The sequence below is a fragment of the Camelus ferus genome, chromosome 34 (assembly GCF_009834535.1).
Source record: "Camelus ferus isolate YT-003-E chromosome 34, BCGSAC_Cfer_1.0, whole genome shotgun sequence".
Lineage (NCBI taxonomy): Eukaryota > Metazoa > Chordata > Mammalia > Artiodactyla > Camelidae > Camelus > Camelus ferus.
Window position 1 is genome coordinate 8,202,804 of NC_045729.1, and position 26,005 is coordinate 8,228,808.

Below are 26,005 nucleotides of genomic sequence, written 5' to 3' on the forward strand. Positions count from 1 at the left end.
GTTGAACTGACCGACCCGGAAGGGTGGATGCTCACGGCTGGAGAGAAAGGAAAGCCCGGTGGCGGGAAGTTTTTACCCGAGCGCGGCTGACAGCGGTGCGTAGCGGACCTGAATCTGGGGGTCGGAGACCGGGGCGGGGAGGGCGTTCCTTAACCCTTTGGGGAGAGGTTCGGGGGAACTCCTTTTACCACTTTGAAAGGCCTGATAATTTCTTTTACTGCCTGATGGGGAGGCAGGGTCACTTCCTTCCACCAAGTCATTGGCAGGGGAGAGACGGGGGCCCCCGCCCCTCTCATGGAACTCTCCATCCTTGCCCAGCTGTAATGGAACTCGGGCCTTCAGGGGCACGTTCCACTGCCGACCGGTCTCTTTTTATCGCTGGTCTTTTCCATGCAGGAGGCTTGGTCACCAAAACTGGTTTATTTGCAACCACTGTTTATTGGGGAACGCCTTTGGGGACGCTGTGTGTGTGTTGTGTGTGTGTGTGTGTGTGTGTGTGTGTGTGTGTGTGTGAGAGAGAGAGAGGGAGAGAGGGAGGGAGGGAGGGAGAGAGAGAGAGAGAGAGAGAGAGATGAGAGAGAGAGAGAGAGAGAGAGAGAGAGAGAGAGAGAGATTTTTAAAAAGACAGCTCGCCAGTCGAGAGCGAGAGAGCGAGATTTTTAAAAAGACAGCTCGCCAGTCGAGAGCACTCAAATCAGAACATCAAAACATGGAATGAGGCTCAGGGCTATATTGTCATAAAGCAGCTTATTTAGTAAGAGGGCAGTGACTGTTTATTCTTCACCCGGATTGGTTATAATATTAGGATTTTCTTAAACGATAGGAAATTTGTTAGTGGTTATCGCATATCAACCTTGGGAAACAGTTTAAGTTTTGATTTCCAGAGACATAAAAAAGAAATGCCCCAGGTCAAGTTAATCTTTCAAGACAAGCTAAATTAAGCTTTGTTTGTATGACTGTGCTGGTTTTGTCTGCCAAGGGACTTTTCAAGGCTGGTCTTCGTTTGTTTTTGATTTTAACTGTGCCTAGGTATACTTCTGACAGACCTGCTAAATATAGCTTATTAATTTTTGAACACATTTTATGTTCAGATAGCTTTTGCTATTAAATCACATCATTTGGGGAAGGAGTTCATGAGCAGTTTTTTTTAACGGTATAATCAAAGGAGTTGTTTGAAATAGTTGGGGCTGGGGGAAATGGTTGTAGATTACATTCTTTCATATGATAGAGGGAGCCTCTGTTCTCAATCTGGGGCACACCTGAGCCTGCGCTGAATGCAGGGCACTTTGCTAGGTTGTGTGGGAACAAGGGTGAAGAGACTCAATCCCTGCCCTCCTGGAGAATTATTTTTCCACCAAATGGTGAAGGCCTATTCATATAAATAAAGAATTACAAGTCCTTTGTTTACTCCCCTACTTAATATCTTCTAGTGGTGTGTCTATTTCAAACTTCTAGCAAGGCAAAGACGACCCTACCTATTTTTTCAGCCTATTGGTGGCTTCCAGATTCTATGTGAGGAAGGGCATAAGGTCAGCAGTCCGAGTAAGGATAGAGTAGGGTGATGTTGAAGCTACCTTTGGAGAACATTTTAAGTTAGTTTTAGAAAATGTGACTTGTTCATGCCAGAGTTGGGGAAGTGTTCTTGGAGAGTGTGGACAATCTAAATAAAGTTCCTACTCTTGAGCCTCATCTCCTTCCGCTTGTTCATGTGTACTCTTATGTTTGAGTCATGCAGAAATATTTCGAACTCCTTAATACAAACTGGGTTTTCCCTCCACTTCTGACCTTTCACGTTCTCTCCTTATGAAATCTCACCCCTCCAGTGATACTGATTCCTTTGTTAGCATTGTGCCTAAATTGTAACCCTTTAATTCTCAGTAAAATGTTAAGTGATTAATTTGATTATTTTTTTAATTTTGTTTTTCTGGTTTTTTTTTAATTAAAGATTTTTGGTTTGTTTTGAGGGGAGGTAATTAGATTTATTTATTTTTTAATGGAGGTACTGGGGATTGAACCCAGGACCTCTTGTATGCTAATAATGTACTCTTATCCCTGAGCTATACCATCCCCCCCCCCCCAAATCTGAGTATTGTGTTGATGGGTTTTGCTTCATCTGGGATATTTGAATCTATCCAACCTGTTATTTGTAAGATAGCTACTACCATCCCAATTTAGCAGATAGGGAAAGGGGCTTAGTGGAACAGGTTGTTTAACTTTGCTAAGATCACACAGTAATTCAATGCTAAAACTGTTAAACCTCAAAGCTTTTTGCAATATAACTTTGTATCTGGTGAATGTTTATTAAGTGTTCTTGACTTTGTACTTGTTATTATACGTTTATGTGACTTTGGACACTTCTCTGAAATCTAGAGAATTTTCCATAAAAATTAGGAGTGGAAAAAACCTTGTAGTCCTTACTGAAAGGTCAATGCATTTATAATTTACTTTCTAATATTTTCCATGCTTAGTAACAACAGATTATCATTGCGCATTATCAACGGTACTTTTTTTTTTTTAATTGTTGCTATGACTTTTCTTTCATTTTTAGAAAGAAATTTGGCTCTCCAATTCAGTTTTACAATGGCATCCATTTCAGGTTAGTGGAAATGATTACATTTTGTAGTTCATTCTGTTCTGTTTCTAATTGCATGTTCTTTGAAAATAATTTTGTTTTTCTCTTTACCTTCCCATCAATTCTGCTGTGAACCTTAAACTGCTCCTTAAAAAAATCTTAATAAAAGCAAATTTTAAAAATATTTGCTTTAAAAATTCTGTTTCTAGAAAGGATGTTTTTTCAGATTTTTTGTGCTAAAATATGCAACAGAATTTACCATTTTAACTACTTTTAAGCATAGAATTCCGTGACATTACGTGCATTTGCATTGTCGTGCACCCATCACTGTTACCCATCTCTGGAACTTTTTCATCACTCCAAACTGAAACTCTGTACCCATCAAACAATAACTCCTATTCCCTGATTCCTGCAACCCCTGGTAACACTATTCTGCTTTCTGTCTCTGTGAATTTGATCATTCTCTGTGCCTCAAATAAGTGGAATCATGCAGTATTTGTCCTTTTGTGTCTGGTTTATTTCCCTTAAGCATGTCTTTGAGGTTCATCCATTTTGTAATGTGTATCTTTTTAAGGCTGAGTAATGTTCCATTGTGTGTATATACTGCCTTCAGTTTATCCATTTGTCTGTCGGTGCACATTTGGGTTATTTCACTTTTTGGCTTTTGTGAATAATAACATAGCTATGAACATTGGTGTACAAATATTTACCTGAGCCTCCGCGTTCAGTTTTTGGGGATGTACACCAACAGGTGGAATTGCTGGATCACATGATATTTCCATGTTTAATTTTTTGAGAAACCTCCCTGCTGTTTTCCATAGTGGCTGTACCATCTTACATTCCCAGCAGCAATGCTGACTGATGTGTTTTTTGATAGAATTTTAGGAACCTGAGCAATTATCAAGTAGAGAATATAAATCACATATAATTTCATTACTCAGATTAATAGTGTAACATTCAGATGTATTATTTTTCAACAAAATTTATTATATTTCATACATATTGTTTTGTGATTTTTAAAATGGGATTTTTAAGGACATAATGTAGATATAGAATATAGCCATTGTTAAATAAACATCGGTTAGATGATCGTGTGATTTTTATCCTTTGGTATTGTGGTGTATCACGTTGGTTGATTTGCATATGTGGAATCATCCTTGTGTCCTGGGGATGAATCCAACTTGATCATACTGTATGATCTTTTTTGTGTTGTTGGATTTGGTTTGCTAACATTTTGTTGAGAATTTTTGCATCTATGTTCATCAAAGATATTGGCCTGTAATTTTCTTTTCTGGTAGTGTCTTTGTCTGATTTCAGTATCAGGGTGATGGTCTTTCCTAGAATGAGTTTGGGAGTGTTCCCTCTTCTTTAGTCTTTTGAAAGAGTTTGAGAAGGATCGGTGTAAGTTCTGTGTATGTTTGGTAGAATTCCCCAGTGAAGCCATCCAGTCCTGGGCTTTTGCTTTTTGGGTTTTGATTTTTGGTTTTTTTTAAGTTACTGATTCTATTTCACTTCTAGTGATTGGTCTGTTCAGATTATCTGTTTCTTCTTGATTCATTTTTGGTGGACTGTATATTTCTAGAAACTTGTCCATTTCTTCTAGGTTGTACAATTTGTTGCTATATAACTTATACCTTTGTTCCATTAACTTTAATCAGAGGACATGGGAATACCACAAGAGACCCTAAAGGATCCCTTATATTCTACATGTATTCCTTCTTACCTCTTTGGTGTCATAGCAATCCAATTCCCTTTAATAGTCAGGCTCACCCACCCCAGCCACTCCAGTAAGCCCCTTCTTTGCTTTTGATTCACTGGTATGAAGAACCCAAAGTGGCCAAGTGGTAGTCAACTTCCAGTTAATGAAATTTTTGCTTCTTCCCTGGTAGAAGCAGTTCTTCCTTGCTAACTGAGACCTCTAGACCAACAGAGTCCAAAGTTTCAGGGATGGGAAGCAGAGATTTCACTAGTGGATCACTAGAGGGTAATAGTAAGAGGAGCCACTCCCATTTTCACCCCTGTTTCCCAGGCCCGTGAATCCTGGCTATGGGAGGAACAGCACTCTTCACTGTTTCGGTAGAGAAGCACAGTTACACTGCCTTCCACTTGGTCTTTCCAACCGTAACAGTCCTTACTTATGCACCAGGAGACCAATGTGCAAACTTGATCAGTTACTGAATATATTTGCCCTCATGTATCTGGAACTGAGGAAGTAACCGCAGAGCGGTTAGAGGACCTCCTCGCCCACTGTGTGACGGGCCTGAGCACAACTGCACTGATCACCTGCCTTGCCTAAGTCCAGTCCATACTCTGATTGGTGCCTCACCATGGTGTTTCAGTCCTCCAGAAATTACCAGTTCACAGTTGATGTCTAGTGATTTCTGAGAAGTTATTTTCCTTTTTCCCAATACACGGTTTACCTTGGTAAGTTTCTCTCATGCAGGAAAGATTTACTGCATAAAATTTTAGCTGTGTAGAAGAGTTCTTTTTCAAAGGGCCCCAGCCTACACTTTATTCAAGGGACTCTGGGTCTATGAATTGGCTGCCTTCTGGGACCTGGTTGAAGGTCTCTGATTCTGTGGTGGTGACTCAAATCAGACCTGTGTTTACCAGAATCAGGCCTTAGTATTCTGCCTGTACAAATCTAGTAACCTGTTTCCATTTCAGACACCAGGATCAACTGGCCAGTACCAAAGATCTCTGTGGATCAGGCTATTCTGATTACTGCTTCTGCTCTGTTACGTAACCTCTTCTGCCTCTCCTCTGGCCATGAATTGAATTGCCAGCATTTAGCCCCCATGCCTTGGAATCCGTCATTCTCGTTGATTCAGGTAGTCTAGTTCAAAGGAGGTACTTCTACTGTCGTTCCTGGCTTACAGAGAACAGCCACTCCAGAGCTCGTCAGGGATGCTGGGGATACCCCATAAATGCATTTATCACAGCCTTGGTGAAGGGAGGGTCCCCCAGATCCTCCTGGGGGTCAGTCAGAGGTCGGACGATCAATCCACCTGCACTTGCATCTCCCTAAGCCTCACGACCCCCTCCTCTAGAGTGTATCCAGGAGGTTCTAGCCTTTCGACTCCATTGGAATCTATACTTGTATCGTCCCATCCCAACTTTTTGATATTCGTCTTTGGACCAGCTAAGTAAATTATCAGAGCCACTCCTGGCCACTATATTTAGCATGTTAAATTGGGATTTCTTATTGAATCCACACCAGTGAATTTGGCTTCATTCAATATTGTATTCTGTCCACCTTGATTTAGTAGCCTTACGACCTGTTCCCATGTATGTCCTCTAGTTTCTGGTGATAGATATTGGCAAATGCAACTCTTTTGGTGTGTTTCATGTCTTCTCGTGGGTCACGTTTTTGTACCTCATCCTCTAGGGCTTCCTGGGTCTTGAAGCATTGAGAGGTGGTGGGCACTTCTGACTGCAGGACCAGCAGGGGACTGCTTCACCAGGTCCCATGACCGTGCAGAGACTAATCCCTAATTCAAAGCCACGACAGCATCCTATTTTAAATCGCAACTGTAAGATTTCATCTCATGAAAAGACATTAGAACTGGACACTGTTAAAAAGCACCAAGGACATCTTTAAAATTTTTCCAGCTGCCACTAAAGTGGTGTCAAAAGAAATCTCATTTTGATTTTAATACTCAAATTGATTAGAATCATACGTTAAGGCTTCTTTATCAATTAGTGTGCTGGCGTTGTAATGCCAGTGCCAGCAGCACACTTGATTTCTCTTTTTACTATGATACCATCTTGTTTATAATCACGGACTCCTTACCACGCCACCGTACGAACCCAAATCTGAAATGTTTTTATGAAATAATAGCCAAGTAGTTAGGGGATTACTTTTAAATAACTTCCTTTTGCTTCAAAGTCTGGTCATTTTACTGAAATGATTTAGGAGATGATTGGACCACTGCCCTACAGCATAATAAAGAATAATAATTATTATTTATTAACTGCTAAACTGTGTACCAGGTACTGTGTTAAGAACTTTCAATATGTTATCTCACTTAATTTTTCATAGCAATACTAGGAAAGCCAGGTAACATCCCCATTTTGCAGATGGGAACAATCTTAGCCTGAGGTCACTCTGCAGGTAAGAGGAAGATTTAACTCTGGTCTTTGTGGCTCTAAAACACATTCTCTTAACCACTCTGCTATATACTACGGTAAGTTTTCTATAATTTCGATGGTGAGAAGTATCAAAAAAATCAACAATAGGGTAGCCTAAAGTTGTAATTAACTCTGTCTAGTCATTGTATCTTTTTTCCTCCTCCTTAGCGCTAAGTGAGGAATTGGATGCTATAACCAATGAGCTACATGCAGTAGACATTCAAATTCAAGAACTTCTAGAAAGGCAACAGGAGCTGATTCAGAAAAAAAACGTCCTAACAAAGAGAATAAACCAGTGTTTAGAGAATTCTGACTCCGGGGAAAGCAGTGCGTGTGATTCTTCACCTGCTTCTTGGAATAAAGAAGGTTTGCTCTTTTTTTTTCTTTCCCCCCTTGTGATCTTTGTTCTTCTCCTTTCTTTAAACTGGAGTTAAATCACTGTGCTTGGGTCAGTACTTTACAGGCAGCTTAGAGGTGAAACTAGCTGCTCCTTACGTGGCGGGGCAACTTGGAGGCAGACTGGTTTTTACCCATGTTCTTTTTAAATGAAGCTTTTATTATTCAGACTTTATTCTTTGGCCGAAATATGGTTCTAGCAACATCAATCAGATTAACAAGATTTTTATTTTACTCAATTTTCTAAGTTTTAACTAGAAAAAAATTAAACGAAAGAAATTCAAACTCCTCATCAAAGTCTTGTTCATTCTCCTGCCCTTGTGAACAAACCTTTCTTGATTCAAGATCTTGCCAAGCATCCTGTGTATCATTAACCGTGAAATACTAGAGCTCTTGGCAGAATTGCAGTGCGTTATAGGCTTTATTTGCTAGTGATTCACTTTTATCCACAGAGATTTTTTTTTTTATGGGGGTACTGCGGATTGAACACAGGACCTCGTGCATACTAACCATGTGCTCTGCCACTGAGCTGTCCCCACCCCGCTTCTCCAGGGATTCACTTTTAAACAAGATATTGACACGCAAAATTCCAGATAATCGTTAACTTTGTTTGTGACATTTGAGTTTTCTGTGACACCAGGAATTCCCTGATCGACATTCAGACTGTTTTTCAAATACCTGACCAAGCACCTTTCTCCTCTGTGTAGGTGATTTCTCAGCTGGCAAATATTTTCATTTTCTTCTGATGTACTTTTTCTTATGATAGGTCATTAAATTTGACTTTACTTAGCTTAGTGAGTTCAGCTGATCTCAAAATTATTATTATAAAAGTTGAATTGTCCATAGTATTAAAAGTCTTACCAATGTTGATCTGATTCTTCTCTGTTACAAAAATAGCCATTCACCCTTGAGTCTCATTTAGAATCCTAAGTAGTTCTAATCTGTTTCGCTTGTTTTTCTCTCCCTAGATTTTCCGTGGTCTGGTAAAGTTAAAGATGTTCTGCAAAATGTCTTTAAACTGCAGAAGTTCAGGCCACTTCAGCTCGAAACAATTAACGCAACCATGTCTGGAAAGGAGGTATTTCTTGTGATGCCGACAGGAGGCGGGAAAAGTCTGTGCTACCAGTTACCAGCGTTGTGTTCAGATGGTGTGTTTTAATGAGCATTCATTTTAAGTTGAAGAAACATTATTTCTCTTAATATATGTTTAAGTCTTTAAAAAAATTTCTAACCGTACATTTGTGCCTTTCTGGCTGATTTAGCTCTCCACGAATAGACATTTCAAGGGCTCATATAAAGAGGGAATGTTAAAGACTCTGAGCGTAGGTCATTCTTACATCTGGTTCCTGAAGCATAATTAAAAGACATGTTGTAGTAGAAAAAGCACTAGAAAAGGAATCTGTAGGCCAGGAGTCTAGTCCCGGGACTTTGTGGAGTGTCTGCTGTGGTGTTAGGGCCTAGGACACTGTAATCAGCAGATGGGCGTGGGCCTCGTTTTCTCAGAGCTCACATGTAAAGTGCTTTCTCAGCCTTCAGGGTGTCCAGGGCTCACCCAGTGATCCAGTCGACACGCAGCTGCAGAATTAGCGTGAGACCCAGAGCTTGCGCTTCTCACGGGCTCTCTGATGCTGCTGTTGTGGGCATTTCCAAGGATACAGAGCCGGGGTCAGTAGACTCCTCCCTGAAGAGCTGGTCAGTAATGTTACAGGCTCTCTGGCCCGTGAGGTCTCTTGCCAACTACAGAGCTGCCATTGTAGCAAGAGAGCGGCCAGAGACAGTAGGTTAAAGGAATGGATGTGGCAGTGTTCCAGTAAAACTTTATTTACAAAAACAAGCAACCAAACCTCAATTTGTTGACCCCTGGTCTAGAGAATACAGGTAATGTCAAGCAATTGTAATACAGGTTTTGTGATCAATGTTTTAGTAGAGAATTAAGTCAGTGCAAAGATCTATCTGGTCTCGGGGCTGTGAGGGGAGGCTGTCCTGAGGAATTGGCATTTGAGCTAAAAGCTAAAGGGTAAGTAGGCAAGAAAAGGATTTGTGGGTGGGGTGGAGAAGAATATTCATTCATGCAGGGGAGCAGTATTTGTGAGAGCCCGAAAGTAACAGAATGTGCGTGGTGTGGTGCAGTCAACAACCTGGAAGAATTTTAGTGTGGCAGGCAGTGAGGGGCAAGATGTGCAGAAAGAGTCTAAAGACTTTTTGTTTCTTTTCTTTTATTTTTCTGGAAGGGGGAGGTGATTCGGCCTATTTAGTTATTTATTTAATAGAGATACTGGGGATCAAACCCAGGACCTCATGGATGCTAAGCATGTGCTCTACCTCTTAGCTATACCCTCCCTCCTTTAAAGATATTTTTAAAACTTCTTACATTAGTGGGAAGCCATTGTAGGGTTTTAAACAGGTAAGAGGCTTAAAATTAACTTTGTGATTTAGAAGTATAATTCTAGACAATTCTAGGAATTCCAGAATATTGAGGAGGTAGTCATTGGATAGAGAGCTGGAAGAAGAGAGAGTCTAGAATCGGGCCCAGATTTGAGGCTGGGACAGATGGTGACACAGGTCAGTGAATAGGGTACGTTGGGGAAAGAACTTTTTTGAGAATAGAGAGAGGAGGAAGGTGATAAGTTGGGGCATGTTGAATTTATGATGGCTGCAAGATACCCAGGTAGAATTGTCCTTTGAGTAGGATGTTTGTATAAAGCTTGGATCTGAGAGATCCGAGGTAGCTGATTTGGATGTTCTTAGTGAGGAGGTGGCCACTGAAGCGAGTTATATCATCCAGAGCAGCATGAGAAGGAAGAGGGCCCAGAACAAAAACCAGAATACCAAGAGTTTAGGGATAAACAGAGAAGGAGGGCCTTGCGGAGAAGGCTGAGAAGGAGTAGCAAAGTGCAGGAGAGTCCATAGAGCATGGTGTTCTCAGAAGCCCAGAGAAGGGAGTATTTTTGGAGGGGGGAGCGTAAATAGTGATGGCTGTTGGAAAAAGGTCAAATAAAATAAGGATGTAAAGTTCCAGTGAATTTAACTTACATAAGGACTCATTTGTAACCCTGGCTAGAGCAGTTTCAGCAAAATGGTTGGGTGGAAACCTAATAGCAATTGTTTGCAAGTGAGTAGGAGGGAGGAAGTGGAACTAGAGAAAGGAGCGCTCTTTGGAAAGAATTGCTAAGGAGGGAAAAAGACAGGGCCCTGAATTACGGGTCCAGGGTTTTTCAAATTTGAGAGAGGCTTGACCATATTTAAATGTAATGAGAAGTTGCCAAAAATGAGGGAGAAAATGAAAATACAGGAGAGGGGACTCATGGAGAGGGTGAAATCCTTGATAAGGTCTTCATCTGAGTCTCCTTTTTAAACGAGTCTGCTTTCTACCCCAGATCCTTTTAAGGAAGAAACTATAGAAACATAAGGTTATATGATTCTAACAACGGTAGAACAGCTGGGAACAATTTCAGTTCCCAGAGAAAGGGGACTGTTAGCAGAACTTGAGTCAGGCAATAAACTGTTCACTGATTTCTGCTCAGAATAAATTAATCTGATGCAGTTAGTGGACAAAAATAATCATGTTAACTCTCATTCTGGGTTATATAGGTTGTTATGGTTTCTTTGGAAAGCTTTGAAATAACTTTTTCCTAATGTTACTGGGTGGTATTTGACTTGATTTACATCGTTTTACTGAGATTACTAAAACTGGTAAAAAAAAATAGTAAATTCAAACTTCAAAATGATATTCATCTTTATTTTTACAGAGCTGAATAAGGTGAGAGATTTCTGTTTATTCTTATATCTTATTTGGCTAATGATCATTTATTCGTACCTACCTGCTTTATTAATGAGGATGAGAAATAGGTGGTATATTGCTAAGACTGCATTGAAAATCAGTCTGAATTGATGGGTGGGGCTCCAAGTTATAGTAAAGAAGGTACGTGGTTGTAACTCATTCCAGTGGTGGTGTAAAATTTAAAGTCAATTTCTTTTTCTTTTAGGTTTTACACTCGTGATTTGCCCGTTGATCTCCCTTATGGAAGACCAGTTAATGGTTTTGAAACAATTAGGAATTTCAGCTACCATGTTAAATGCTTCTAGTTCTAAGGTATGCTTCTGTGGCTTTTATTTTATTTTATTTTATTTAACTCTTCACTGAAGTAAGAGCCTTATCTACAATAGAGTTGATTATTAAAAACTGATAATTGTTTATGTTAGAGTCTAAAATTACTGCTCATAGGCCAGTTCTAGCCCATTGCCTATTTTGTATGGTCTGTGAGCTAAGATTAGTTTTTATATTTTTAAATGGTTAGACATGGCCATGCTACCCAAGGCAATATACAGATTCAGTGCAATCTCTATCAAATTCCCAATGACATTTTTCACAGAACTGGAACAAAACTTTTTTAAATTTGTATGGAAACACAAAAGACCCAGAGTAGCCAAAACAATCTTGAGAAAAAGAATGGAGCTGCAGGTGGAATCATGCCCCCTGACTTCAGACTATACTACAAAGCTACAGTAATCAGGACAGTATGGTACTGGTACAAAAACAGACACATGGATCAATGGAACAGGATAGAAAGTCCAGAAATAAACCCATGAGTTATGGTCAGTTCATCTACAACAAAGGAGGCAAGAATATACAATGTGGAAAAGACAGTCTCTTCAATAAGGGATGCTGGGAAAACTGGACAGCTACATGTAAAAAAATGAAATTAAATGGTTAAACAAAATCAAAAGAAGAATAATATTTTGTGAAGTGTGAAAACTATATGAAATTCAAATTTCAGTGTATATAAATAAAGTTTTATTGGAGCAGAACCGTGCTGGTTCTTTTACATGCTGTCTACGACTGTTCTCATGCTGTATCGGCAGAGCTGAGTAGTTGCGATTAGACCATGTGGACCACAAAAGCTAATGTTTATTGTCTGGCACTTTTACAGGAAACATTTGCTGACCTGTTTTATAGTATTGAATCTAAAGTAGTAAGCAAGAATTCCTGATTATGCAATATAATTAAATACAAAAAATGAATTAGTAACAAGATACCCAACCCCTGTGGAATTTCTTGGGAACGGACACCCTTACCTTCATCTGTAGAATAAAGCATTTCCCAGGTATTCTTTTTTAAAAAGCATATTATTGAAATTTTTAGAAATATACGAAAGTAGAGAGAGTAGTTTAAAAACTGCCATGTACCCATTAAGTACCTTTAACAGTTATTGACATACAGCCAATCTTTTTCCATCTATGATCCTCAGTTTCCCTCCGCACTCCTCCTTGGTTTATTTATTTGAAATAAATCCCAGACATCATATCATTTCAGTTATAACTTATTCAGTATGTATCTCTAACATTTTAAAATAGGTAACTACAATGCCATCATCACAACTAAAAAATGTATTAATTCTTCAAAACCATCAAATAAAATTACTCAGATTTCTGTCTCATCAAATGTTATGTTTTTTGAAAAAAAAATCATGGTTCAGATAAAATTCATGCGTTCCGTTGGATTTGGTTGATATAGCCACAGGTTCCCCTTATTTCTTGTTTGTATCACATGCAAATTGTTTGTTGAAGAAACTAGTTGTTTTGTCCTATAGTTTCCTACATTCTGTCTTTTCCTGATTGTGTGCTTCCTGATATTATTTACCTTGTAACTTTTAGTTAGATCTAAAAGCTTGGCTGTATTTGGGCTTTTTTATTTTTATTTTTTATGTTTTGCAAGAGTGTACTTTCCCTGGTATCGCTCAGGACGTATATAATACCTGGTTATTCTTTTGTGATGTTAGCTCGATCAGGGTTGAGGTGACGTCTGCCCGCGCTGTAATGATCAAGTTCTCAGTCAGGTTTTCACCTAATGGTTTTAGCAACCACTAATGACTATGGCCTGTCTTGGAGCCAGTATTTAATTAGCGGAGTACAAAATGCTGATTTCTAATTCTCACCCCCCTTATTTCTATTAACTAGATTTTTCTATAAAGAAGAACTTTTTCCTTGTTAACTCTTTGCAGATTGAAAGTTCTTTCCTTTTCTTTACCAGTTTTCAGTAAGAGCTGGTTTTCTAGCATTCCCCAAAGGTGGTTAATAGGTCCTTTTTTTTCAAGTATTGTTATAAACTTACAGATTTTTAACATATTTGATGTCTCATCCATAGTTATTCTTTATGCTGAAATAGTCCTATCTCTGGGTAGTGAGAGTCTAAGTTGGTTTCTGTATTTTTTTCCTTCACCTCATTGCTCCTGATTCCTTGCTTTCTTTTTTATAAGCTACTCTATACTCATTTTGGATATTTCCTCCCAGACCTGGCATCACCTGTATCTTTAAGAAGCCCTGGTTCCTTTAGTTTTCCCCATATATTTTTGTTTTATTTAAACTCTTGTGTCGTGATAACTGCTTTCTCTTTCAGCAAAGTGAGTCTGTGAAGAAGATTGCCTTCTCATATTTTACTTCTTTAAAACTGAAAAAGAGAGTAATAATACTAGAAAGGACAGTTGACCCCTGAACAATAAGAGGGTTAGGGCTCCCAGCCCTCCACACAGTCAAAAATCCTCATATAACTTATAGTCAACCCTCCACATTCACGGATTCAACCAACTGAAGACCATGTGGTGGTGTAGTATTAACTACTGAAAAAAAACTTGAGGTCAGTGGACCCCTGCCGTTCAAACCTGAGTTATTCCAAGGTCAACTGTAGTTAGAAAGTTGCAGATAGTTGCAAGTTCGTAGGATATCACTACCGCTTGAAAAGTTGCAGACACAAAAAGAGAAAGGGTTTCCTGATTGCTTTCACTGATAGTTCATAGGATGTGAATACAACTTTTTTCCGCCTTGCTTCTCCATTTATTCAGCCAGAGGTCCTAATATTTTTGTTTGCTCCTGCCGATTTCTGAGGAAATAGCCTTTTATTTGCCCCACTTCCACCCCTAAGATTTCTGGGACATTTAGGTCCAGTTGAAATATTTAATACACTTTCGCCATCTCTTAACAAAACTAGGAATGTCCTGAGGAGTTAACAGACTATTTTGCTGGGACCATGAAAGCAGTTTTGATTTTCTGTCACATTCACCACTTCTTTTGGTCCTAATTAGGTTAGAAGGAAAAATACAACATCTGATGTGCTAATTATTATAGAAGATGATAGGAGAGCTAAGAACCTAATCGTTGTTACCTCTTAAGATCTACTTTTATTATATATATAATATATATATGTATTTCATATCATAAAATCTTGATTTAATCAGTAAGATACTGTATAAAACCTAGAGATTATGAATGGATTTGATAACATCATTTTAGTAGCTTATCAAGAATAAGTTTTCTTTACAAATACATGAAATGATTGTAAATATAATGTTAAAATTAATAAAACCCATCTTTATAGCCAATATTGCATTTATTATGAAAAACTTAGAATTATGTCTTCATGGGATAAGTGCTCATTGGATTGCCTTCACATTCATTTTTTTCTTCTCTCTTTTGTCAAATGAGATTAATCTTTTATCAGCTGTTTGGATGTAAGTAAATAACTAAAATGCTACTTACAGAGCTGCCATGAAGTTTAGTTCTGGAACGTCCTTTTGGTTTTAATGAGCTAAATGTCCATGAGCTAAACGTCCCCCGCTAAAACCTCCCAGGGCTGTTGCTTCTGAGTAATGAACGTCCCCACTTACCGCTTAGCAACGCAGTCTGCTGGCTTCGCTCTACTCGCGTTGTGTCTGTTTTCCCTTTCAACAGGAGCACGTGAAATGGGTTCATGCTGAAATGGTAAATAAAAACTCCACGCTGAAGCTAATTTATGTGACTCCAGAGAAAATTGCAAAAAGCAAGATGTTCATGTCAAGACTAGAAAAAGCCTACGAAGCGAGGAGATTCACCCGAATTGCTGTAGACGAAGTTCATTGCTGTAGTCAATGGGGACATGATTTCAGACCAGGTAGGTATGTTGTATCTAGAAAAGTCCTTGATGCCAGAGAGAGACTATTTTCTTACTCAGCTTTACATGATGGAAATCCCTGCTTCCATTAAAATTAGCCTCTCAGGTAATTATTGCTCATTTTTTCTTGTATTAATATAAGGACAGCCTGAGAAGCAGCGTCTTTACTCTCTTTACCCCTCCCCCCCCATGGTGGTGTTTATTAGTCTAATTGCCTTTACATCTTGAAATGAGTGTTTATTAGCAAGTATTGTACCTTCCCATCTTTAGCTGTAAAGATGTACTGACCTCCAGACTGTCCTTCACATCTGGTGAGGAATTTGTTTCTCCTTCCAAGTTGTCTTTACTCATCATTCAAGGTGTCTTCAGGATCGACACCCAACTACAGTTTATGGTGGATTTTAGTAACCTTATTCTTTGCTCTTCCAACACAATCCTACAGTCATAGCCTGAAACAGATTACTCAGACTTGTTCCATGCAAAAAAAAAAAATCTTAAAATTAATCAAATTGTTTGTTTTTTTGTTGTTGAGTCATATGAGTTCTTATATACAATTTGTGTAGTAATTAGCCTCTTATCAGATACATGATTTGCAAATATTTTCCCTCATTCCAGAGGTTGCCTTTCATTATGTTAATGGTTTCCTTTGCTGTACAGAAGCTTTAAAGCTTGAGGTAACCTCACTTTTTTTTTTTTTTTTTTTTTTGCTTTTATTGCTGTTCTTTTCAGTCTCAGATTCAAAAAATCATTGCCAAGGCTGATGTCAGAGATCTTAGCCCATATCCCATGTTTTCCTGTAGGAGTTTTATGGTTCCACATCTCATGTTCATGTCTTTAATTCGTTTTGAGTTGACTTTTGTGGATGGTGTAGGGTAAGGGTCCAGTTTTGTTCTTTTGCCTGTGGCTGTCCAATGTTTCTAACACCATTTATTGAAGAAACTATTGTTTCCTCATTGTACATTCTTGGCTCCTGTGTAGTAAATTAATTGACCACATATGGGTAGGTTTATTTCTTGGCTCTCTATTCGATCCTGTTACTTTAGCCATAGCTTTTGCTTGTATGTTCTTTTATCCTTATTCCTATAGCTTTGTAATATAGTTTGAAATCAGCATGACACCTCCAGCTTTGTTCTTTGTCAGGATTGCTTTGACTATTTGGGGTCTTTGTGGCCCATATAAATTTTAGGGTTTTTTTTTCTATTTCAGTGAAAAATGCCATTGGAATTCTGGGAGGGATTGCATTGAATCTGTTGATCGTTCTGGGTAGTGTGGACATTTGAGCAATATTCATTTTTACAGTTCACGAGCACAGAATACTTTCTATTTGCATGCTCTTTGCTTTCACTCATCAGTGTCCTGCAGTTTTCAGTGTATGGGCATTTCACCTTCTAGGGAAAATTTATCCCTAGGTATGTTATTCTTTTTGATACAATTGTAAATGGGATCATTTTCTTTACTTCTCTTTCTGATAGTTGTTAATGGTTTATAGAAACACAACTTGATTTTTTAATTTTACCAGTGAAACTATCTGGGCCTGGACTTATGTTTGTTGAGAAGTTTTTGATTACTGATTTAGTCTCCTTACCAGTAGTCTGTCTGTTCAGATTTTCCTTTTCTTCATGACTCAGTTTTGATAGGTTTTATGTTTCTAGGAATTTACCCTCAAGCCCCTGACTAGCTCTGAAGCGCGGGTGCAGGAGGACCAGCCAGTGCTTGGAGGGAAATATGCACCTGGCGTGGCCACTGCCCAAGAGGGCCCTGCAAGGGGAGCTTGGGCGAGGTCTCTGGTTAGCTGTTTCTTCTGAGTAGCTCTCACCACTCGGGGTCTGCTGCCAGGCATCGAGGTGGTCAGCGAGGGCTACAGTTGGGAAGAAGGGCTGGAGGAGTGGGACAGAGCTGGGACAGGCTAGAACTGTCTGGGCCTCCATCCTCCATCCCAGCTGCTCAGAAAGACCTTCAGAGAGAATGGCAGCTGCTTCCCTCATGCCTCATGCCTTGCCCGAGTTCCCCCTTTGGGGCCAGCTCTTAACTCGAAACCATACAGGGGGTAGCTCCCCTTTCCTGGAGTTGACCTAGATCCGTCCAGCACGGCGCCCTGTGAGTTAGCCCCTCTGGAATGCTCGCTGGTACCTGAACCCGCCGAGCGATTTCCTGCCAGTGTATTTGCCCCTGTGTGTGTGCTTTTTCCTCTGCTGGATGTTTTCTTCTTCTTTCCCTCCTGCCAAACTTCTCAGTCCTTTAGGACCCAGATGTTCTGATGTTTTCTCCTTGAAACTTTCACAACTTCCAGGCAGTTACTTTCTCCTCCATATTTTCATAGTAGCCCTCTCCTTCAACACTAGCAGTTTCTACTACATTTCTTTTTCTCTTTTCTCCAAACAGTTTAAGCACTGAAGGGTGTACACAAGGACAGCTTACCTAGCGATTTAGATGTGTATGGTAAATGTGAGCCCACAATGGTTTCCCTGAAATGGGTTATCTGAAAAGCAATGCCCTCACCACGCTTTTGTGGTCTGAGTTTGTCACTCTTGGGTGACACCTGTGGTGGGAGGGTGCCGGCTGATTGCCTTTTTATCTCGTCGCTTGGAATAGATTCAAACACTATGGCTACTCCCACTGCCTCTTGAATCCACTGTTCAGCGGGTGTAGACCAGTGCATGGCTTCCTGGAGATGTTTTGGCATTCCCTCTCATCAACAAGGAGTTCCACCTTGTGGCCAAGAATAGTATTTCTGAAGAACCAGTTACAAGTAAAGTGCGGAGGATATAGGTCAGTGGTAGAGTGCATGCTTAGCACATGGTCCTGGGTTCAGTCCCCAGTACTTCCACTAAAAAAGTAAAAAAATTAATTTAAAAACACAGAAAGAAACCTAATTAAACCCCACCCCCATAAAACTAAAACTAGAACAAAAAAGTAAAGCCCGCCTATCGCAAAGGCCAGGCAGCAACTGCAGGTGAGATGTAGATAGCGGTGGAAACAAAATCGCAGTCATCTTGACAGGCTGCGAAGTGTTAAAAGATGTGATTTACTCCTTCAAGGATAGGAAGAGGGCAATCTTGTATTTTATTTTTCCAGATTATAAGGCACTTGGTATCTTGAAGCGGCAGTTCCCTAACGCATCACTAATTGGGCTGACTGCAACTGCGACAAGTCACGTTCTGAAGGATGCTCAGAAGATACTGTGTGTTGAAAAGTGTTTTACTTTTACAGCTTCTTTTAATCGGCCCAATCTCTATTACGAGGTATGTAACTTTCATGCCAGTTTATTACTGTGGTGAAGGATTTCAGCAGAGAGTTCACCTTTCATTATGTGTATTTTATGTGAGTCACTGTTAATTATATTTAAAAGTTTAAAAAATCAGGTGATCATAAGCAGATGTATTAATTATTAATGCTTTCTTTATGTGTCTCTTGTGCTGCATAATCCTTTGCTAGGTTAAGAAGAAGACATCATTAAATTTGCATACCTTCTTTCCTGTGCAAGGATGGGCAGAATGCATAGATTGATACCAAGGACCCTAAGGACATCTCCATAGAAACTGATTGTGAAATAATGCAAAATTAATATGCCATTAAAGATTTGCTAATACTCTCTATTTAGATTATATTTGATATATAAACTGGAAGGTTAAATAACCTCACAGCTTTTTTTTCTTTCTAATCTTTTTCATATTTTTTGGAGTTTTTGTTGAATAGTGATTTATGCCATGGTTTAGGTTTTTATAAAAGCAACAGAAGATTTTAAAAAGTCGCCATCTATACAAGTTATTCAGTGCTCCTGTGCCTTCTCATTTCTGGTAAATTCAAAAATAAGGATCACGAAGAGTCTGAGAGGTGACAGGGTCAGATGAGGCGAGTGAGTGAAAGAGTAATAGGAAAAAACACTACGCTCAAGAAAGAATGGTGCCTTGAAAGTTGTAAGTAAATGACCTCATGGTTGGTACTCATTAATTTACTTTTTAATAATTTAGCCTTTTTTTTTTTTTTTTTTTTTTTTTTAGGTTCGGCAGAAGCCCTCAAACACTGAAGATTTTATTGAGGATATTGTAAAGCTCATTAATGGAAGATACAAGGGGCAATCAGGTAATATGAAAACAAACCACATTTGAAGACTGACAGAGAATTTCCAAAAAGTAACTAATAGTACACTAATACACTGAAAAATAATTAGCACCAAAAAATACTAATGCATGGCCGAAGATGCTTGAAAACGTCATGATAAAATTAACCTGCTTGGTGATCTTAGGAATTGGGTGTGGCATTTGCTAATGGCATAGATTATAAGTGCAATGAAACTGATTTATTTTTGCTTATTTACACTTAATTAAAGAGTGGACCTAATGACGTAATGTTAATTAACAACAGCACACATTTAGTAAGTATCCACTGTGTATAAGACCGGAGGTTAAGCCATAAAGGGGTATAAAATATAGTTCCTTGTAGGAAAGGACACATTAAAGAAATAAGTAGTACTCATTTGAATGAGTTCAAGTATAGATGGAATAGAGTGTGTATACATGTGTTCCAGGATGAATGCATAGACAAGTGTTCCCGAAGCAAAGAGTTGGTGTAAAAGAAGCATTTCCAAACTATTCTGTAGACTTGCAGGAGATCTTAATGGGTACCCTGGGTAAAAGGAGGTCCAGGGTCAAGTAAGTTTGAGAAAGGCTGAAGCCGTTGATTCCTCCTGGAGAGTCACAGGGTGTATCAGCTCCTTCAAAGTTCTGACCAGCCCAGCAAATAGAGACACTTGTTTAATTTTGTCCAGTGCAGTGTTTCCCAAACTCATGTGCATGTGAAACTCTTTTTCACAGCACATTTCTTAACATCTTGTGGAGCCGTGGGGCATCAGTTTGAGAAAGACTATGTAGTAGGAGATAAAGTTGGAGAAAGAAGAGAGATGGTGGGAACCCCAAGCCAGTGGCTCAGGGCTCATTTCTGCTGTAGAGCAAGTTGGTGATCAAATCTTGAATCACACTGAGAAGTCAGGGTGTGTTCAGGGCCTTGGGATTTTTCATGTCTTTTTTACCCCCATGCATTTTGTAATTATCAGTATCTTACATGTATGAGTTAAAAATTATCTTCCAGACATGTACTAACAGTTGGACATATCTTACTACAGGAATCATTTATTGCTTTTCTCAGAAAGACTCTGAGCAGGTTACAGTCAGTTTACAGAAACTGGGAATTCATGCCGGTGCGTACCATGCCAACATGGAACCAGAGGATAAGACCAATGTTCATAGGAGATGGTCAGCCAATGAAATTCAGGTGAGGTAATATACCTTCAACAGAAGCCTAATTCACCTTTACATACATTTTAACTTAATTAACGTATACAATGTTAAAACACTGTAGGTGGTAGTGGCAACGGTTGCATTTGGAATGGGAATTGATAAGCCAAATGTGAGGTTCGTCATTCATCATTCAATGAGTAAATCTATGGAAAATTATTACCAGGAGAGTGGACGTGCAGGTATGTATAGCTCATATCCAGAAGTAATTTTTTTAAAGCTTTAAAAACACTGTAAACGATGTTTAATAATACTGTATTTTTAATCTTTAATGGCTGGTATTTTTATAACAATGAAGTCTTTTTCAAAGTTTTATATTTATTTGCCTATGGGGAAATTTTACGTATGTCCTATTGGAATGTCAAAATTATTTCTTACGTTTGCTATCCGTCTTTGCCTCCTGAGTTTTTAGTAGTTTCAAGTCTACAACTTAAATGACTGGATTACTTTGGGCACATTTTTTTAATGAATAAAGCTGATTTGATAGATCTCTTTAGCTAATTTTTTCAAAAATTTGAGGGAGGTTGCTACAAATTAACTTTCACATCTCTGTCTGAAATTTCGAGATATGATCTATTTAGACTATGAAGTATTGCCAGCTAGTTTTACGTAGATTATTTTTGTGAGTTTGAATTTTTAAAGTGATTACATAACCTCAAGATTTCTCCCCCTGCAGGTCGAGATGACATGAAAGCAGACTGTATTTTGTACTATGGTTTTGGAGATATATTCAGGATAAGTTCAATGGTGGTGATGGAAAACGTGGGACAACAGAAGCTTTATGAGATGGTGTCCTACTGCCAAAACATAAGCAAGTAAGCCACGCATCTTTTTATCACTTTTGTCAACTAAAGACAGGCACAATATGAAAGCGTATGGCGTGACTTGGAGTCCTTACCGAAGTGAGTAAGTACATCGGTGAAACATCAAGAGCAAACCAGTAAAAACAGACGTCTGAAGGCTGGGAACCAGTACATGAACCTGCAGGAGGTGCTTGACCCAGACCTTCAATTTGTAAAAGAGACTGTCTCTGCGAAGCACAATAAAGTAAAGCACAATAAAACAAGGTCTTTCTGCCGTCATGAGAAAGCGAATCTCAGACTGAGTCTCGGGCAGCTTTTTAAAAGCAAGTACATATGTGCTGGGCAGCATCACCCAAAGATGTCCACATTCCACATCCAAATTCCTGGAACCTGTGCATATGTTACCTTCCATGGCAGAAGGGAATTGAGGTCACAAGTAGAATTAAGGTTGCAAGCAGTTGGCCTTAAAACAGGGAGATAAATCCTGGTTGTGTGGGTGGCCCCACTGTGATCACGAGAGTCCTTAAATGTGGATGGGGGCGGAAAAGGTCAGAGTGACGTGAGGACTCAGTCCACTGCTGCTGGCTGTGAAGATGGAAGGAAGGGGCCCTGAGCCAGGGAGTGCAGGCAGTCTCTAGAATTTGGAAAGGGCAAGGAAATATTCCCTCCTCGAGCCTCCAGAAGAAATCCAGGGAGACCCCTGCCAGACTGCTAACCTCTAGAAGCCTAAGGTACTAAATCCGTGTTGTTTTAAGCCAGCAAGTTTGTGGTAATGTTATGGCAGTAGGAGGAAACTAATGCAACATATAACCCTGTATTTTGAAGTAAGGATTAAGACTCTTAGCTCATTTAATAATTTGTACCTCTAATGTGTCTGCAGATGTCGCCGTGTTTTGATAGCTCAACATTTTGATGAAGTGTGGAACCCAGAAGCGTGTAACAAAATGTGTGATAACTGCTGTAAAGACATTTGTGAGTTCATAGTTTTGTAAATCTTTATAGGCTCGTGTATAGCCAGGGCTCCATGAGGGCAGTGCTAGACCCCACAGTGGATTTAGGTAAGCAGGGCGTGAATAGAGTTTCCCAGATTTAAAAGTAACAACACAAAATTTTGAAACAAAGGCAAATAAAAAGAAAAGCTATTATGTGTATGCATGTATTTTATATTGCTATGCTGAGGACACGTTAAATAGCATTTCTATTCAGAAGGGTTTAAACTTTTTCTTTGATTTCTTAAAAATTTATTTTTAACCTCTCGTGATAATCCCTAATATTTTATAGTCACTGACTGGGAAGAGAAATTTAGTGCAAAATAGAATTATTATTATTTATTTTTTAAACTTTATTTTATTTATTTTGTGTGTAGGGGGTAATTAGGTTTATTTATTTATTTAATTTTCAGAGGAGGTACCGGGGATTGAACCCAGCACCTCGTGCTTGCTAGGCACGCACACGACCACTTGAGCTATACCTTCCCCCAAAGTGGAATTATTTTTGACCCATACAATGGCTAATTACTCTTAAGACACTGATTTAGCAGTGTGTTGGTGCTATATTTTCTTTTTTTCATCCTGTGTGTATGTGTTGTATTTGAAGAGTTGGACTAACCCATTCCTGAGTTGTGAAGCCTCGGTGGGGGAAGGTCACTACAATTTTAACTTTGCAGGAACATTATTTGTGTGTTTTTAGACTGTGTTATAGTGCCCAAGGTAATGAGAACCTGTTATGTAAATCGGAGTGCTAGTATCAGTAATTGAGAGTATCTGTCCAGGACATTCTTGTCTCTATATCACTGTCTCTAGGAAGCCACACTGGTTTTCAAAATATTGCTTAATGAGCACAAACAGGTAAATACAAAGACTAGACTGACTCTCCTGTCTAAACGCCTCTCAGCATTTGCCATAGTCGTGTCTGGCTGGCTGTCTCTGGTCCCTGGGGCACACCCAAAGGCCTTCTGATAGCCATGTTATTTTCCTTCCGTCACTTAAGTCCCATAGTGGCTTAGAGACTCTTAACAGTCTAGTGACAGAGAGTTGAGCACTCACCTCGTCTTAGTTGAGAACACAGTCACAAATCAGAGTTCAGGGTGGCTCACCTTGGTGGACGGCTCACTTTAAACCAGCCTAACCGCCTAGGACAGGACATCCTCGCCCTAATTTCAAAATCCCAATTGCTGGTAACCATCTCTCTTTGATTATAGCATTTGAAAGGAAGAACATAACAGCATATTGCAGAGATCTCATCAAGATCCTGAAGCAGGCGGAGGAGCTGAATGAAAAGCTCACACCGCTGAAACTGATCGATGCTTGGATGGGGAAGGGGGCAGCAAAATTGAGAGCAGCCGGCGTTGCCCCTCCCGCACTGCCTCGCGAAGACCTGGAAAAGATCATCGCGCACGTCCTCATACAGCAGTATCTCAGGTACGTGCAGACCTGTTTCTTGTCCTTTGATGCCTCTGTGATTCTCATTTTTAAAATTGCAACAGAACAAATGGTTTTGTGGTTGTTGCATGTGAACTTTTAAACGCTATACAAAGTTTATCTAAAACTCAAGCTAAGTGATCACTATGTCAAAAAAAGCACAAAACTAAGATACTTTCTACAAATTGCACTTTAATAGTACAAGCTTTACTATTTCACATGAATGTTATTTAAAATTATTGCACTGATGGTTATTCTTTTACAAATTTCAGTTTGTTGTCTACAACTACTCAAAACCTGTTTGTTGGCCTTTATCTTCTGCAGAGAAGACTACAGCTTTACAGCTTATGCTACCATTTCATATTTGAAAATAGGACCTAAAGCTAATCTTCTGAACAGCGAGGCTCATGTTATTACCATGCAAGTAAAGAAGGCCACGCAGAACTGTTTTGGGGTAACTATTCATTTCCAATTTTCACATATTTAGAAAATACCTTCAAGCCTATGGGATGTTTCTGTAACTAGTACTCTCCTGGGCCCAGTGGGACATAAGAAGAGAGAAGTCAGTTTTCTCCTTGGAACCTGGGTAGGAAAGAGAGAAAACACACCTTTTGTTTTCTGTAGAGGTATAAAGTGGAAGAATTTAGACCAGCTTTTTAATCGAGACCTCGGGGTTTCCAACCTCCTGGAATGTGAAGACTCTGTCTTAATGTCTGATTTTGTGCCATCCCCGCCCTCACGACACTGGCTGTGGTCTGTACCGGTTGAGAAGTCTGGCTGTGAGGCAGAGGCTGAAAACCCCTGTTAGAAACTAAATACTCTGAAGCTGCAAAAGCAATGCATCTAAGGACACGTCAGGTGTTGTTTACGGTCTTGACCGCTCAGCCCCTTCTATTCCAAGACAGCGCTCATATCTGAAGATGAAAAACCAGACCACTGGACACTTAATTAAAGAGCTGCTATAAGAAGGACTATGAGGTTATTAATCTCCAGAGAAAATGGAATCGCTGAATTTTTACCAGTGTTTGTTATTGTTTTGTAGATTGAATCACCTGAAAGCTGTCATTCTGAAGGAGCTGATAAAAAGATAGAAGAAAAAAGTCCAAGTAACTTCCAAAAGAAGTCTGCAAATGTGTCTCAGCAACCTGACTGTAAGAAGACAGGGGCTAAGAAAAGAAAAATTGATGCATGAGTGTTTCTAAACTTTCCAAGAAAATAGTTTATGCATGCATGCACCAGTATTTTTGTAGTTAATCAAAAGTTTAAGACAATTTCATTAATATTTTATACCTATGGAGCTATATTTTCAGAATTTATCTCTAAAGTATTGAAGACTTGAGAATTTGAGACATTAGGAAATTTTGAGATCATGAATTGTATAAATTTACAGTATGAAACAAAGAAAACAAATTTTTTAATGTAAAACTCTTTAAGTGTTAAATACTTAAGAGAATAAGTTCATATAACCATCTTAAGCTCTTTATGCTTTGCTTTAACTAGTTGTAGTTTTTCTTTTGACATAACTGTATTTTGAAAACTGTTATTATACTGAATAGGCTTATCACAGAAAGTGAGTAGTTTCAGGTTATAGTAACAGCTGTTGAATCCAAGTAGAAAAGGAGTCAAGTGTCAATAGAAATAATATTAGCAAGTAAGATACTGCTACAGCTCCATTTTAGGAAGATAAAGCTGTAAGCTTCTTGAAAACACAGCCCTCGTTTGACACAGACTGGCTCTGGTATACTAACCAGATCACACTGTTGACTACGTAGATACTGCCTAGTTCAATTTGCTCCAAAGATAAATAGTAAATGAACGTGTCCAAGTTTAAAACACAGAATACTTAAAGAATGTTTACATAATAAGGGGTCATTTTTGTATTAGGAAAAAAAGGTATCTGTAAATAAATTATCTGAACTGATTTTGACTTCATTCGTAGAATTTTATTTATTTTTAAATCATATTTCTGTATTTTTAACTTCAGATGGTCATCATTAATAGTGCGATCATTTACTCTGTTGCCATGTGAGACTTTCTTATTTAGAACTTGACATGGCTCTTCAAATTCCCTTTTTAGTCAAAATAATCTTCTATATCAATATTTGGATCTAGCAGATCTTCTCCATATGCTGAAAGGTTCATCTGGTTTAAAATTAAGTTTTCAAATGTTTCTTCTAAATCAGTTTCACCAATTAAGACGGCTCCCATCATTCGCCCGTTCTGCAGGACGGCTTTGATGTACTCCTGTCCTTTGGTGCACCTCAGTATTAATTCATGGTCTGAACCTAAGCCCTGGGCATTGTATTTTCCCAGCAATACAACCTATATAGAGAAACATGAAAAAGTTATTTTAGTGAGTACAAAAAAAGAAACATAATAACGCAGTTACTTTGTGTTTTGCTAGAATGGCAGATCAACTCACAAAATTTTACAGCTGAAAGTGCCATTGGGAGGGTCCCAAAGAA

At 39.0% G+C, this 26,005-nt stretch overlaps 2 protein-coding genes across 5 annotated transcripts in view; one reads left to right on the forward strand and one right to left on the reverse strand.

Moving 5' to 3' along the window:
- On the forward strand, positions 1-25,472 carry RECQL (RecQ like helicase). Of its 3 annotated transcripts, none has more exons than XR_004317271.1 (15): positions 1-95; positions 2,549-2,596; positions 6,872-7,069; positions 8,068-8,247; positions 11,086-11,192; positions 14,825-15,023; positions 18,099-18,265; positions 19,025-19,106; positions 20,146-20,294; positions 20,382-20,499; positions 20,994-21,132; positions 22,001-22,092; positions 23,321-23,540; positions 23,813-23,994; positions 24,583-24,713. XR_004317271.1 is itself a non-coding variant. In XM_014559112.2 (15 exons), the coding sequence occupies exons 2-15, from the start codon at positions 2,581-2,583 to the stop codon at positions 24,730-24,732; spliced, it is 1,947 nt and encodes a 648-aa protein (XP_014414598.2). In that variant the 5' UTR covers positions 1-95; positions 2,549-2,580; the 3' UTR covers positions 24,733-25,472. The 3 variants fall into 3 exon arrangements, 2 of the variants coding, with proteins under 2 accessions (XP_014414598.2, XP_032329399.1); XM_014559112.2 differs by having other exon boundaries at positions 23,865-23,994; positions 24,583-25,472; XM_032473508.1 differs by lacking the exon at positions 24,583-24,713 and having other exon boundaries at positions 23,813-24,201.
- Positions 25,462-26,005, reverse strand: part of PYROXD1 (pyridine nucleotide-disulphide oxidoreductase domain 1) — a 20,602-nt gene continuing 20,058 nt past the window's right edge. For both annotated transcript variants that reach the window (XM_032473510.1, XM_032473509.1), the window contains one exon: positions 25,462-25,862. In XM_032473510.1, the coding sequence (XP_032329401.1) occupies positions 25,614-25,862 (249 nt within the window). In that variant the 3' untranslated portion in view covers positions 25,462-25,613. The remainder of the gene's footprint in view (positions 25,863-26,005) is intronic.

Excerpts from the sequence above, each read along its gene's own strand:
- RECQL (XM_014559112.2), top strand. Across the intron at positions 8,248-11,085 it reads ACCAGCGTTGTGTTCAGATG|GTTTTACACTCGTGATTTGC; the intron begins GTGTGTTTTAAT and ends TTTTTCTTTTAG. Across the intron at positions 23,541-23,864 it reads CTCATACAGCAGTATCTCAG|AGAAGACTACAGCTTTACAG; the intron begins GTACGTGCAGAC and ends TATCTTCTGCAG.